General features: G+C 33.9%; 1 protein-coding gene across 8 annotated transcripts in view; it reads left to right on the top strand.

Moving 5' to 3' along the window:
- PCDH7 (protocadherin 7) overlaps window positions 1-13219 on the top strand; it is a 454149-nt gene that overhangs the window by 234599 nt on the left and 206331 nt on the right. For 2 of the 8 annotated variants that reach the window (XM_017875687.1, XM_017875686.1), the window contains exon 4: window positions 5176-5271. The exons of the other annotated variants lie outside the window; for them this stretch is intronic. In XM_017875687.1, coding sequence (XP_017731176.1) covers window positions 5176-5264 — 89 coding nt within the window. In that variant the 3' untranslated portion in view covers window positions 5265-5271. The remainder of the gene's footprint in view (window positions 1-5175; window positions 5272-13219) is intronic. 8 annotated transcript variants of the gene reach the window in all.

The raw sequence follows: 13219 nt of genomic DNA, 5'->3' as shown, positions 1-13219 counted from the left end.
TTTTAATAAAGTTGTCACCTAAGAAAAATATATCTCAGCTCCAGTTATAGAAAGCAACATTCTTATTGCCATGAAAATTAAATTAATTTTTAAAAAGAAGTGTGTAATATTAAATAAGATTAATGAGCCTCTTCAGTTAGAAAGAAAAATAAAATAATATTTTATGTATTTACTGTAAATTTAAGAAATTTTAAACATTATATGCTACTATTAATACATCATACTTCAACTTTTCATATATGTGTGTGCTTGTATAATATCTCAAATCCAATTATAATATAATTCAGTAGCTTAGATTTACACCTAATTTTTAAATATTCACAAATTTCTTCATTGTACAATTGCTTATTAAAGCTGGTAATTTTAAACACTTTTAAAATTTAAAATTTCACTCAACTGATTTTTACTGCCATTAAGCTATGCAACTTATGCATTTAAATCTCAGGAATACAAGAAACACTATTAATGCTTAATAAAAAGAGCTGTATATAGAATTCATAATTAACTGTTCTTTTAACTCATTTATAATTCTTACTAATTTTCAAAAAATGCTTCAGGTGATGCCTACACGATGTTTTTTTTTGTTTGTTTGTTTGTTTGTTTTTTAACGAGTATTTTCTATTTATTTTTTGTAATGTGGTCTCATTTATGTCCTGACTGATAAGCTCACTCAACGTTTATATGATTATGGACTTAGTAACTTGAAAATACTGTTGTTCTTCACTTTCAAAGGGGATCAGGCACTAGCATATCTGCAATTTCCTGGTTCCTGTGAAAACATGTGACATTCCTCCTTTGCAAAGGTTTCCAGTTTCCTTCTCTCCATGTTGCCAATCCTGCCACCACCTAAGGCTGATCTTAATTCCATCAGGGCCACAGTTAGTGCAAACAATCAAGCTGACCTCTCCACACTCTAGCCCTGCCTATAACATTATGGACATTATGATTATTAAAATGCCTTTTTTGATAATTATTCAGCCACTACTAGCAAGAACATCTGAAATGTCTCTGCCTAATGCATGGCCTCCCCTGAAGAATATGCTAGACTATCTATGGTCGCAGAAGCCCTGGGTATTCTGTGTGACAGACTGTGGGAAAGTTTGAGAGTCAGACCCAGAATGAAAATCTCTGATTTTTCCAATTGTAAGAGAAAATTTACTTTTAAGACAGACCGTACTGATAGGATAAGGAAGACAATACTGTTATCAGGAATGTTTATGCAGCAGGGGAATAATCTCTTCTCGTATATCCTTACACCAGACATACCAGATTTTGACAAATGTTTAATGATGTAAGCAGAGAACAGGGGTCGCGCTGCCTAACTAAACTCCCTGTAATATATTAACATATTATATATTAATGTTTAATGTGTCTCTCCCACCTATCAAGGATGTGTTCTATTGTTTTTCTGAACATCTATTGTTTTTTCCACCACGAGATCCACCCTGCTTGGACAAAACTTCACTTGTCCAAGCTCTTACCCACCACTCTCCATCTCTCACCCACCTCCCTCCCACCCCACTACTTTAGGATGTTTTGACTTCCCTTTCCACAACTTTTTTTATTCTTTTCTGCAGCAACTCTCTTTTGCTGCCATTCTTTTATAGACGTCCTATCCAGTCTGTGAAAAGCAATTTCTCTCTTGTGAGTAACATTTACTCCTCTTCTATCTTTGCTTTTAATCCCCAACCACCTCAGTATTTAGCGCCTTATCTTTTTTTTGTTGTTGTTGTTGTTGTTTTTATTTTTTATTTTTTGTTATAGGGTCCTGCTCTGTTGCCCAGGCTGGAGTGCAGTGGCGCGATCTTGGCTCACTGCAACCTCCCCCTCCTGTATGCAAGCATTTCTCTCCTGCCTCAGCCTCCCGAATAGCTGGGATTACAGGTGCCCACCACAACGCTCAGCTAATTTTTTTGTGCTTTTAGTAGAGACAGGGTTTCACCATGTTGGGCAGACTGTTCTCGAACTCCTGACCTCAGGTGATCTGCCAGCCTCAGCCTCCCAAAATGCTGGGATTACAGGCATGAGCCACTGCGCCCAGCCTTACCCCTTATTCCTTTAATCCAGCTAAAGAACTCTTTCCTTGAGGATATGAACCAGTGCCTTCCCTGCTTACAGTTGCACGTGCTCTCTGTGCTTATTTTACTAAGTCCCACAGCCTTGTGTATCAATCTCTTAATATCTGCATTTCTACCACCATCATACATTTTTCCAAGAACAGAAACTAGAAGAAGCGGACTCTAGAGTGGTCACACCGACAGTGTTTTCCATGCGATTCATATTGTTACATCGTTGTGACAGATAATTCCTGTCATTTTGGGAAAACAAACTTATTACAAACTCTTTATCCTCAATGCGCTTAATAATAATCACAAACTGTCTCTCCATGTACTTATTTTTATAAATCATGGGGATCGTTTTCCCTTTGTTATTGTTACCAGGTGAAAATCTAACTCATATCGTTGTCCATACCAAATTCCTACCAAATGTCTCATGGGGATGAGAGATGATTTTACTATCCTGGTGTCTACCTTTCAAATACATAAAATTTATATTTCCTTCACCCAGAAATTGCAATTCTCTACTCTATCATTCTTTTATTTCATTTCTTAATTGTCATATAATAATTTATAGGGTACCTAGCAATGATTCAATGCATACAGTATATAGTATTCACATCAGAATAATTAGCATATGTCCATCATCTCAAACATTTACCATTTCTTTTTGTGAGGAACATTCAATGTCCTCCTTCTAGCTATGTGAAACTATATAATATAATATTGCTATCTGTAGTCATTCTGCAGTGGTAGAGAACACTAGAACCTATTTCTTTCCTCCTATCTAGCTATAATTTTGCGTCCTTTAGCAATGTTTTTCCTATGCCCTCCTCTGCCTACCCTTCCCAACCTCTAGTATCCTCTGTTCTACTTTTACTTCCATGATATCAACATTTTTTAGCTTCTACATGTGAGTGAGAGCATGCGGTGTTTAACTTTCTATTCCTGGTTTACTTGACACTTAAAATTCCAGCTTTATTTTTTTGAATTACCCTTCTATGTTGTTTTGGTTATTTATAAACTCTGCTATTTATAAAATCATTTTGTGTTGATTATTATATCTTGATAAATTATCAGTGTTTTCTGTGTTTTGTGTATATATATTTACTTTTATAGTTTCTCATAAGTATACTTTTCATTACTTTTAATCTCTCCCAGTGCAGTGCTAATTTATTATCCCATAATAATCTCTTCTGAAGCCAAAGGAAAATTTTCTATACATAAAAGGTCTTAGTATATTAGCAACTCATACTGCAAAAAAAAAAAAAAAAAAAAAAAAAATGTATTTCCATGCTAGATGCAAAGATCGGGCCAAAATTAAGAGCATGTTGGATTCTCCTCCTTTTTGGTTTTTGGCTTATGGAGATTCCCAATTTGCTCTCTTCCCAAGACAAAATTCTGATCCCAAAATATCACTGGAGAATAGTTTAAATGCTACATAAAAAAAGGTTTAATTTTTTCAATTTTTTTTACTGAAATTACAGAGGTTTCAACTTTGAAGGGGGATTCAAACTTTAAAATATTACCTTGTAAATATCAATTAATGTTTTAAGTTAAATACAAAATTATAGAAATTTATAGGATCACAAGCAATGGTGCAAAAAAGTATATGTTCAATATTCAGTTTAAATTAAGTTTGCGCCTTTGAGTTGCTTCTTTTAAATCAGAGGGCCTCCATACTTACATATGCCTTCAGAATTTTTGATGGTTAATCTCTTATGATAACCAATTAGTTTCCAAATTTTCAACTCAAGGGCTGACTAATACTAATTGCCTAAGCATTTAGGTGAGTCATGTTATTTTAACTAGATTATGATGGCTAATCGTAACAGGGTGTCAAACACCAGAGGAGTTTGAAAACTGGGAAATTTGGAGACACCTTGCCTAAACAGGATTAAGGCTAAACGAAAGGATTATTGTTTTCAAACCCCAGTGATCCTTGTGATAGCTGCTTTCTCAACCATTGGATTAAAGGTTAGATTTACATTTAGAAACAAGAATGCAAGCTTAGTATTCATGAATAGCCCTGTCTTTTAGAGAAAAATCATCAATGTCCAGCCTTCTGTATTTTAAGATCACTAAGAAGAGATTTATTGTAAGGAATTACACACAGGAAAATTAATTCTCTCCTACATTCCATTTTTTTACAATTACTTCTTTTCTTATAAAATACACATCTATTTTCAAGGTTTATCTTTCACTGTGTATTAAAGCTTTCTAAAAAAACATTTAAGAGAAACATTTGTTATTATACTATTTGCATTTAAATATAAAACACTACAAAGTTAAATATTCTTTTAAAATAATTCTAAGAGGAAAAAAGATTGGTACAGTGTTTGTTTTCAGTGGCATTATTGCATAGGTTATTAAAACAACTAATCTTTATTAAAATTCAAATTAATTCTACTGCCATCAACTGTTCGGTATACCATTTTGCTTTATTTTATAAAATTCCATGTATTTATACTTCTTGAAAATATACATAGTTCAGATTAAACCATGTGTACAAAAATATAATTAAAACAGGAACATTTTTAAAACTTTTATTAGTTTGATCTCCTGCAGTATACAGAGATTCTGTTAAATTTATTTTTTTATTAAGTTAATAAGTTGAAGTTGTTTTCACATCAAAATTACCTATCCTTAGAAGGAGGTGAAAAGGAAGGTGCATTGTGAGACAGTTATATAACAGCTGGGTAGAGACAGAATGAGATGATAATCCTACTGTATGTTAGAAAGAAAATACATATCTATTTGGTATCAGGGTCATCTTACAGTTTTTTCTGTTGTAAAAAAAAAGTTATGCCCATATATGAAGGTCCTGCCTAGTTAAAAAATGAGGATAAGATGGTGGTTCGTTTTGTAGCAGCCAACTGGGTCCCTGGATTTGGAGAATTACAGTTGTAAGACTGTTCACATTATAACACATTTCAAAATACTAATTTGTTTAGATTGTCTTTGAAATTTATATAGTTTTTTTTTTTTTCTTTTCTTAAGAAAGCAAACAAGCTCAGGGTTTTTGGAAATTGTTTTATTGCCGAAGTCTATGGATGGACACCATTGTGTAGGGGCTGCTGATTTTCCCTTTACATATTTCCCCATCTCCCTTCCCCAGGTGTTGCTGCCATCACTACCTTTCCCTTCCTCCCCTTTCCTCATGGCAAGACGCATGGAAGAAGAGTGCTGTTAAGGCCTCTCCATTAATCAACAGGTATGGTGGTTCTCATGAAACAGTGTAGCTGCCCCTCTTCTGCATTCTCCATTAATAGTCTGTCTCTTACATTTACAAGATGTACTCATCCACTACACAGAGCCTTCCATATGGAAAAATTGTTCAACTTGAGTTTGTATATTTCACCATGTTATGCATTACCTAAATCCCTACGCAGTGGTAGATTTTTCTAAATGTATAGAGTTTAGAAGAATTAATGATATTATTCTCAGGGAAAGTTGCTATGCAGTTTCCTAAACAAAATGTATATAAAAGAAATGGACCTTGTATGTATGAATATGCCACTTTCAACATTCTACAAATAATCGTTAGGTAACATATCTTTGAAAGTATAAAACAGGAATATTTCTGTGAATTTTATTTCAAAATTTAATAGCATTTGCATCTTCAAAAGCATTGCACAAAATTTTATGCACATAATGATAATACTCATCTGGTTATAGAAAATTAGGTATAAGCTAGTTCAAATAAATCTAAATACCCTACAAAGCTGTGCCATTCAGATGTGAAAGCTGAATGCATGCTAAGTACTTTCTGCAACTTTCTTTTGTCAACTCAGCTGGTGGCATTTGAGGGAGACAGAGGGGACTATTTGTTCAGTCCAAGACATCCTTCATTCAGGGTGCTATATTTTGAAAGGAGCTAGGCCCTCAGGGCTCAAACTCCAGCAGAGTCATAACCTATAAAACATGAACACTCAGTCATCACCAGGAAGCACCCACCTTCTTGATTTCTTTTTTCACTAGTGAAACGAGTCCTCCCAGCTCCTGCAGGGGCTTGTTTTGATGTATCAGGCTTTGCATTACAGTCTTGTGACTCTCTCAGGTTCTTTGAGACACATGACTAAAATGCTACCTTTGGGCTAGGAAGATTCTTGGCAGATGATTTGGAAAAATAGTGTGTCTATGGGTGTGCATGGGTACAGCAGCATTATTTGTAGTATTCTTTAAAGCTGTAGCATAATTAAGACTTGTCTGTGTACACAAACAGCAAACCATTTCAATTTACATGCATGTTCACCGAACGTTAAAAGATCATATTCCATTTTTTCCACTGTATTTGAATGCATTGGAATACTGGAGAAATTGAAAAGGGAATGGATGTTAGTCTGGACCATTAATCTTCATTTAGAAATGTATGGCTTTCTGTTAGATAAAGCTGTGATCATTAAGTATCTTTCATGATCTCACTTCTACTCACATTTCTTGCCTTTAATGTTATGTTTTAACCTTGAGTGCACACTGCGCTTTGTGCTCTGCATCTTTCCCAGAGGGTGCAATCTTTCATGTCCACAGGACTTAGCACGGTTAGGTCTCTCCATCTTGAAGGCACTTGACTTGTGGCTGTTTGGAAAATTCACACACAAAAAATAATAACAGCAACCATGTACTGAGGATTTATTGTGTATGGGCACAATGTTAATGAGTTTCACTTCCATTTTCTTAATTCATCCACACAAAGAAACAATGAGTTAGAAATTATTATTCATTTTATGTAATAGGCGGGAAAACTGAGAGGTGGCGAAGTGGAGAGGGGCCAAGATCACTCAGGATTGACTCAAGTGGGACATGCCTTATACAACTTCTCCTCATTTCTCCCCAGGAAAGCAGCACTCTCATTCATGCTCAACTCTTGAGTTACTAGAGGGCAATGACTCCACCTTATCTTTTATGAGCTCTTTGATGTCCACAGTACGTGTTACTCACTAAATATTGATTAAATGAATGAATGTTTACAAAACAGCCTTTTGTCGTCTTCTCCTGAACATGGGCCCTTCCCCTTACCCGTATTTCTCTCTATTCTGTTTTTATTCCCTACTTAGCTTGTTGTTCTTGGCCATTATTAGCTTCATAGGTTACTCAATATATTTTCTATAAGAAATAATTCATTATTTTTCCGCAGATTTAGGACCTGTAACTATAAACTGAATCAATATAAAATAATTGCATCCCCAGAAAAAGAAATTGATAATTCAAATCCTGTAACATTTATCAAATCTAATGGCAGGAAAGGAAGCGCAGAAACACTTATAACTCACACAGAAAGAAGAAAATTTAACCAAAGTTTTTAAAGATTTGAGGAAAGGAAATTATGAAAATTATACATGAGATTATAGGAAAATAAAGGGGCTATGCTTGAATGGGAAAACAGTTGTATCAGTTTACCACAAAAGGAAAACAGTGGATAAGTAAAAAGACAGATAGGAAAAGAGGCCAAATTAAGGAGAAAAGAAAAAAAATCTTTGAGAAAAAGGAAGCAAAACAATTTTGGAAAAGTGAATTAAAGAGATAATGAAGGAAACATGTCATTAAAAACCACAGACACTGAAAGGACTTTAAAAGAATATGAAATAAAATTGGGAGGGAAAAAAATCAATGCAGGTAGAGAAAAAGAAGTTTATTTATGAGTTTGTGTTTCCTTATTCTTAGAAAACCCTTTGACGTAAAATGACTAGAAAAGTGTAAGTTAAGATGCATTGATTTGTGCACACAGTATGTTTTAGGACTTTTCTGTGACAACAGTTTTTTTGAGAGCAAGATACGGGTTTAAGCATTAATTTGGAACTATGCATTTAGAACTAAAATAGTTGTGCCTAGAGAATACGGTTGAGACAGGGCTTGCTGGGAAATTAGGATTCAAGTCCAAATATTCCTCTCCACCACATTCTCTGCCAAGATACTCATAACACTAATTAATCTGTTAGTTTTACACATAAAAGTATCATCTTACATCTATTTTTCTTTATGTAGAGTGCCTGAAGCATAGAATAAATGTTTGCTGAATTAGTCATGAAATGTTAAGAGTGGGTAGAGATTAATGGTCAACAAATCCCGTCTTAGATTGTGCATGCATGTATCCCTTAACACCATTTATAAGACTTGCTTATCTCCACTTGAATAATTCTAGGGACACAAAGTCTAGAGGTTGCTCCTATTTTGGGACATCTTTAACTTTCCAGCCTTTTCTAGCATCCTGTAACTTGAATCCAGTTATCCCAGTTTTCCCATTTGGAAGCACAAAATAATTTCTATTTTTTTAAAAATGAAAAAATAGACAGACAGACACTATGTCATAATGTCTAGATGTCTAATGTCTCTCTATTTTCTTTTTTGGTTTATAGCCCCAGTCTTTCTAATTTTTCTATGTTACTTGATTGCAACTCTTTTTAGTATTCTGGTTATTTTCATTTTCTCATTTGGTGAAAAATGGTCTTGCCTAAAACAAGAAATTCAGCATGTGCTTCCACAGTTTATGTTGTTATATTTAGTCAGCTTGAAGAAACTAGCAATTTCATTTGAACACCTTCAAAGAAAAAAAAAAAAAGAGGTACAGTTTAAAGCTGCATATGGCTTTGACATTAATTTGTTAAAGGTATGGTTTGTACAGGATATAGTATATAAATAAAATAAACACGAGTATATATAAAACAATTAATTTTAAAAATAGCATTTGAAGAAAGATTTTCAGTCCTTACTTTTTACTTTGTAATTTAATACATATTTCAGTTTGTGTTGAGTGCCTGAAGTGAATCTTTGCCTAAGAGAAGTCCATTCATCATTCTAACAAATTTCACACTACAAAATATAATGTCCTTAAGTGGATAATAACATCAGTGGCAGTAAAAGACAAGCAAAACAAAACAAAACAAAAATTATTTTTCATTGCAAATAATTGACTTGATTGACTGATAATATGGTCTCACATATAACAATATATTGTTACATGGAGGGCAAAATAAGATTAAAAGATGTGTAAAGCAAGAGCTGTCAGATCTGTGCTTTCCCTAACAGAATTTATTGCAAAGTAAATTCTTCATTTATGGGAACTCTTACAAATGCCAAATTTCTGTCAATATCCCTTGGTGCGGCCTATTTATGAGTAGATTATGGCACACTCTGCAAGGGCCTGCACATCTGATTTTCAGTGAGTGTCTCTGCAGAATATATGGCCTTTTCCAGAACTAGGAAATTTAATTAATTTTCTGGCAGAGAACACTTTTTATGCCACATCCCTTTTTGCTGACCCTACCCAAGACTTCCATTTTCAAATGTGCTTCATATATTATGAACCTATATAATCTTAATGAAAGTCTTCCATATGGTAATTATATTGTTTGACTTTGTACAGTATTCTCAAGAGCTCCAGTGCTGACATAAATTTTTTCTCTATGGTACTGAACGTTTCTTTGTACATTGTATGAATATATGCACTTCCCTCTGCTTTTTGATACTCAGTTCCCAAAGCAATACCCTTTAGGTATTTGATTATCTATATGATTCTTAGGCCATATTCTTAAAACAACAGGAAACCTATATCTGCTTTGCTATCACTGCAATTGAAGGGGTATGCCATGTGCAACATGACCATTTTGATACCTTTTACTCTGTCTTTTAGTATCATAGAAAGATGGGAGTGAAAAGCAGGACCTAGGGATTAATCACTTAACCTCTCAATACCTCATTAATGTCATTAAAATGAGGGATTTGGACTAACTCATTTTTAAAATGAATTCCAACTTTCTACAGAATATGGAAGACTAGGAATTTTATAAATTGAGATTCTGTTCTAGGTTTGCCAAGAAACTATATTTAACTTCCCTGGAGCATGGTTTCCTCAGCTGCAAAATAAGGAGACTGAGCTAAATCACGGATGTAATCTTTAGTGATAACATGTGTTGACTTATTTTTCTTTCTGAAGCTATCTCTTGAGAAGGATTCTGAGAGGTTGCTTTGACTGAGTGGCATGGAGTGCTGTGATCATGTGATCCATTACCTCTATGTCACAAACTTGCATCATAAAACCTGAGAATGTTTCTCACTCAAAAGAAAATTTTGATGATTATTGTAATTTTTAAATTTCTATGTTTGTTCTTGTTTGAGGTATATACAGATGATTCTTGTGCTTAAAAATATGTGAATCCAGGAAACTGTTTGGTGCTCTTAAGGAAGACAGGTTGGGGAGAGGACAAGCCACTCTAGACACATGAAATACTTTAACTTAGAAGAGAGATGAGGGATTCAACTCATAGTTTGTGATTCCTAGCAGCAGTTTGAAAGCCAGTTGGATAACATGAGGAAAAATCTGACTCCACATAAGGATAAAATGTATTACTATAGAAAATGCTCAATAAAGGTTGATACATAGAATAGTCTGTGTTGTGAAATCTGCATCATTAAAGATGTTAAAATTTAGATTGCTTGACAATTTCTCAAGGCCACTATTTTAATTTAATTTTATTTTATTTTATTTTATTTTATTTATTTTTTGAAACAAAGTCTCAGTCTCTGTCGCTCAGGCTGGAGTGCAGTGGGCAGTGGTGCAATCTCAGCTCACCGTAACCTCTGCCTCCTGGGTTCAAGTGATTCTCCTGCCTCAGCTTCTCGAGTAGCTGGGATTACAGGTGCACACCACCATACTCGGCTAATTTTTATATTTTTAGTGGAAACGGGGTTTCATCATGTTGACCAGGCTGGTCTCAAACTCCTATCTCAAGTGATCCTCCCACGCCGGCCTCTCAAAGTCCTGGGATTACAGGCATAAGCCACCGTACTCGGCCAAGGCCATTGTTAAAGAACCTCATAAGATAGCAAGTTAGATAAAATGAGTTCCAATGCTAATGGTCTATGATTCCATAATAATTGTCAGACATCATAATATCAATAATTTTGTACTTGGATTTGGTGATATAATTATCAAAGATTTATTGGAATTGATGATTTAGAATTTTAATATAAGTCATCTACTTGTTAGCCAATGCTGTAGTGTTCTAGTAAAGTGCTTTATCTTGTCAAAGATGCCTTTTTGGAGGAAAAGTTACTAATTCTCATTTGTGGAATTCACTTTTTCTGTTTTCTATAGACTACACTCTGTATCTTCATTTTGAATGTTACTTCTTTATTGAAGTATAACTGACTATAATAAAAGTTAATATAAAGATCATAATTTATTTTCAGCTTATTAAGATATAGAACATAAAGCATTCACATAGAATCATAAAGTATTTTACCTGGAAGGGATTATGAAAATTTCATTTTAAAATCTCGTTATCTTTTTCAAGGTCACTTAGTTAACGAGACACTTGTGATCCAGATTTTCTGAATCTCAGTTCAGAGTAACCAAATTTACTGTAGTAGTAGCTTGCTGAAAAGTACAGATCTCGGTGAGTTGAGGCTTTCTTTTGCTTTCTTGGATGCACTATTTGTCTTGAATCAGCGGGATGAAATAGGAAAACAAACAAACAATTTTGTATAGAAGAAACAGAAAAACACTAGGTAGCATAGCCTGCTGTGTTCCTGGAGGAACATGGAGGTTGACATCCCTTTGTAAAGCTTGACATTACAAATATTCTTTGTAATCTACTAACAACTCTTGCAAAAAGTAAAAACAGTAAAAACAAATATATATTCCAATTTAAAATCAGGAGTTGCGTAATATGAGCTTATCACTACCATCTCATGGCTCTGATCACCAGAGTTTGATACCACTAGAGTTTATAACAAGTGAAACAGAGTAAATTACCGAAGATGTCCAATCATAAACGTTAACCAGACTCAACCATCATTATTTAAGCTTGCCTGTCCACTCTAATCAGGATAACAGACATCAATTAAATAAAAGTAATTGTAAACACAAGCACATTAGCTGATTGTAATGGAATATTCATTATTTGACAGGGGAAATTACACCAGTAGGACATATTGCTCAGGATTTTAATTCTTTGTGGTCTTAGCTGAGTATAACAGCAACATAAGCCAGTGTGTTTAAGTAATGAAGAAAATGCAGGAAAATATTTTAAAAACAACCAGGAAACATGGATCTAATTTTGAAATTGTGACACTTTCGTGAGGATAAGCTTGGCCGAAATGCAAAAGTTTTACTGATCTCTCTGTATATTTATAATAGGAACAAAAATTGACATTGAGTGGGGTGATAGTTTTAAAAGATATTTTGGATCATTTATTTTAAAGATTTGTTCCCCAGTAAGACATCGTATTATCAATGACTTTTCTTCTTATTTCTGAACGAGTTCTCAAAAGGACACTGCATATTGTATGTCTTTAAATATGTGAAATAGGCTTTACATTGTACGAGTCTTTTAGTATATATTCATAAGAAATTTTCTTCCAGGGGACTGAAGTTCTAATTTTATCATGGAAATCAATGGAAAAGTTACTTTCGCCTAACGCATTAATTTGCTTTACTGCTAACTCTGCTGGATCATATTAAGTTAGTAGATAATTTCCAAATATTTTTGGCCTCAGTATGAGTGAGACAAGAGGCACTATTCAAAGCATTTGAATATGTTTTATGACACTTGAACTTAAGAAAATTGTCATTATGCTTCAAAGACCGAAAATATCTGCTAAACTGTGATAGATAGGGGTATTTATAGAAGAGAGGAAAGAGTGGAAAAGATAGATCAAAACCAGGCAGAACAAACTATATATATATGGAAAGAATCAGTGAGGAAGGAGGTTACAGTTTTTAAAAAAATACTCTTAAGTTTTAGTTAATTAGCCAGATAGTTCGCTGGTGGAATGGAAACACAATAAATTAAGTGTACTGAAGGTGGAAAGACACCAAGGGCCCATCTGTAATGTCTCATATAGTTAACTAGGCAGATAAGCTCTTCTTTATATTTCCAGAATGTATTTCGTGGATATGTGAGTGGCATGTCCTCATAGCATTATATCAGATACTTATCAAGGAAACATAATCTATTCTGGTCATTGATGTTGCCTTAAAGGTGTTATAAGGATATTATAATAGCAAAAGAAATACGTTCATGTATATTTACATGACAATAACTTATGGAGATTCAAATAATAACTATAGAAAATAAAATATGTTTCAACTAATAAAATTCTTAACAGTCCACTTTTAGTTTTAGAATAACAGTATCATATGAAAGAAATCTTTTTTTTTT

Source organism: Rhinopithecus bieti, unplaced genomic scaffold (assembly GCF_001698545.2).
Source record: "Rhinopithecus bieti isolate Rb0 unplaced genomic scaffold, ASM169854v2 scaffold_9712, whole genome shotgun sequence".
Classification (NCBI taxonomy): domain Eukaryota; kingdom Metazoa; phylum Chordata; class Mammalia; order Primates; family Cercopithecidae; genus Rhinopithecus; species Rhinopithecus bieti.
The sequence above is the reverse complement of the archived record's forward strand: the minus strand, read 5'-3'. Positions and strand labels throughout refer to the sequence as shown.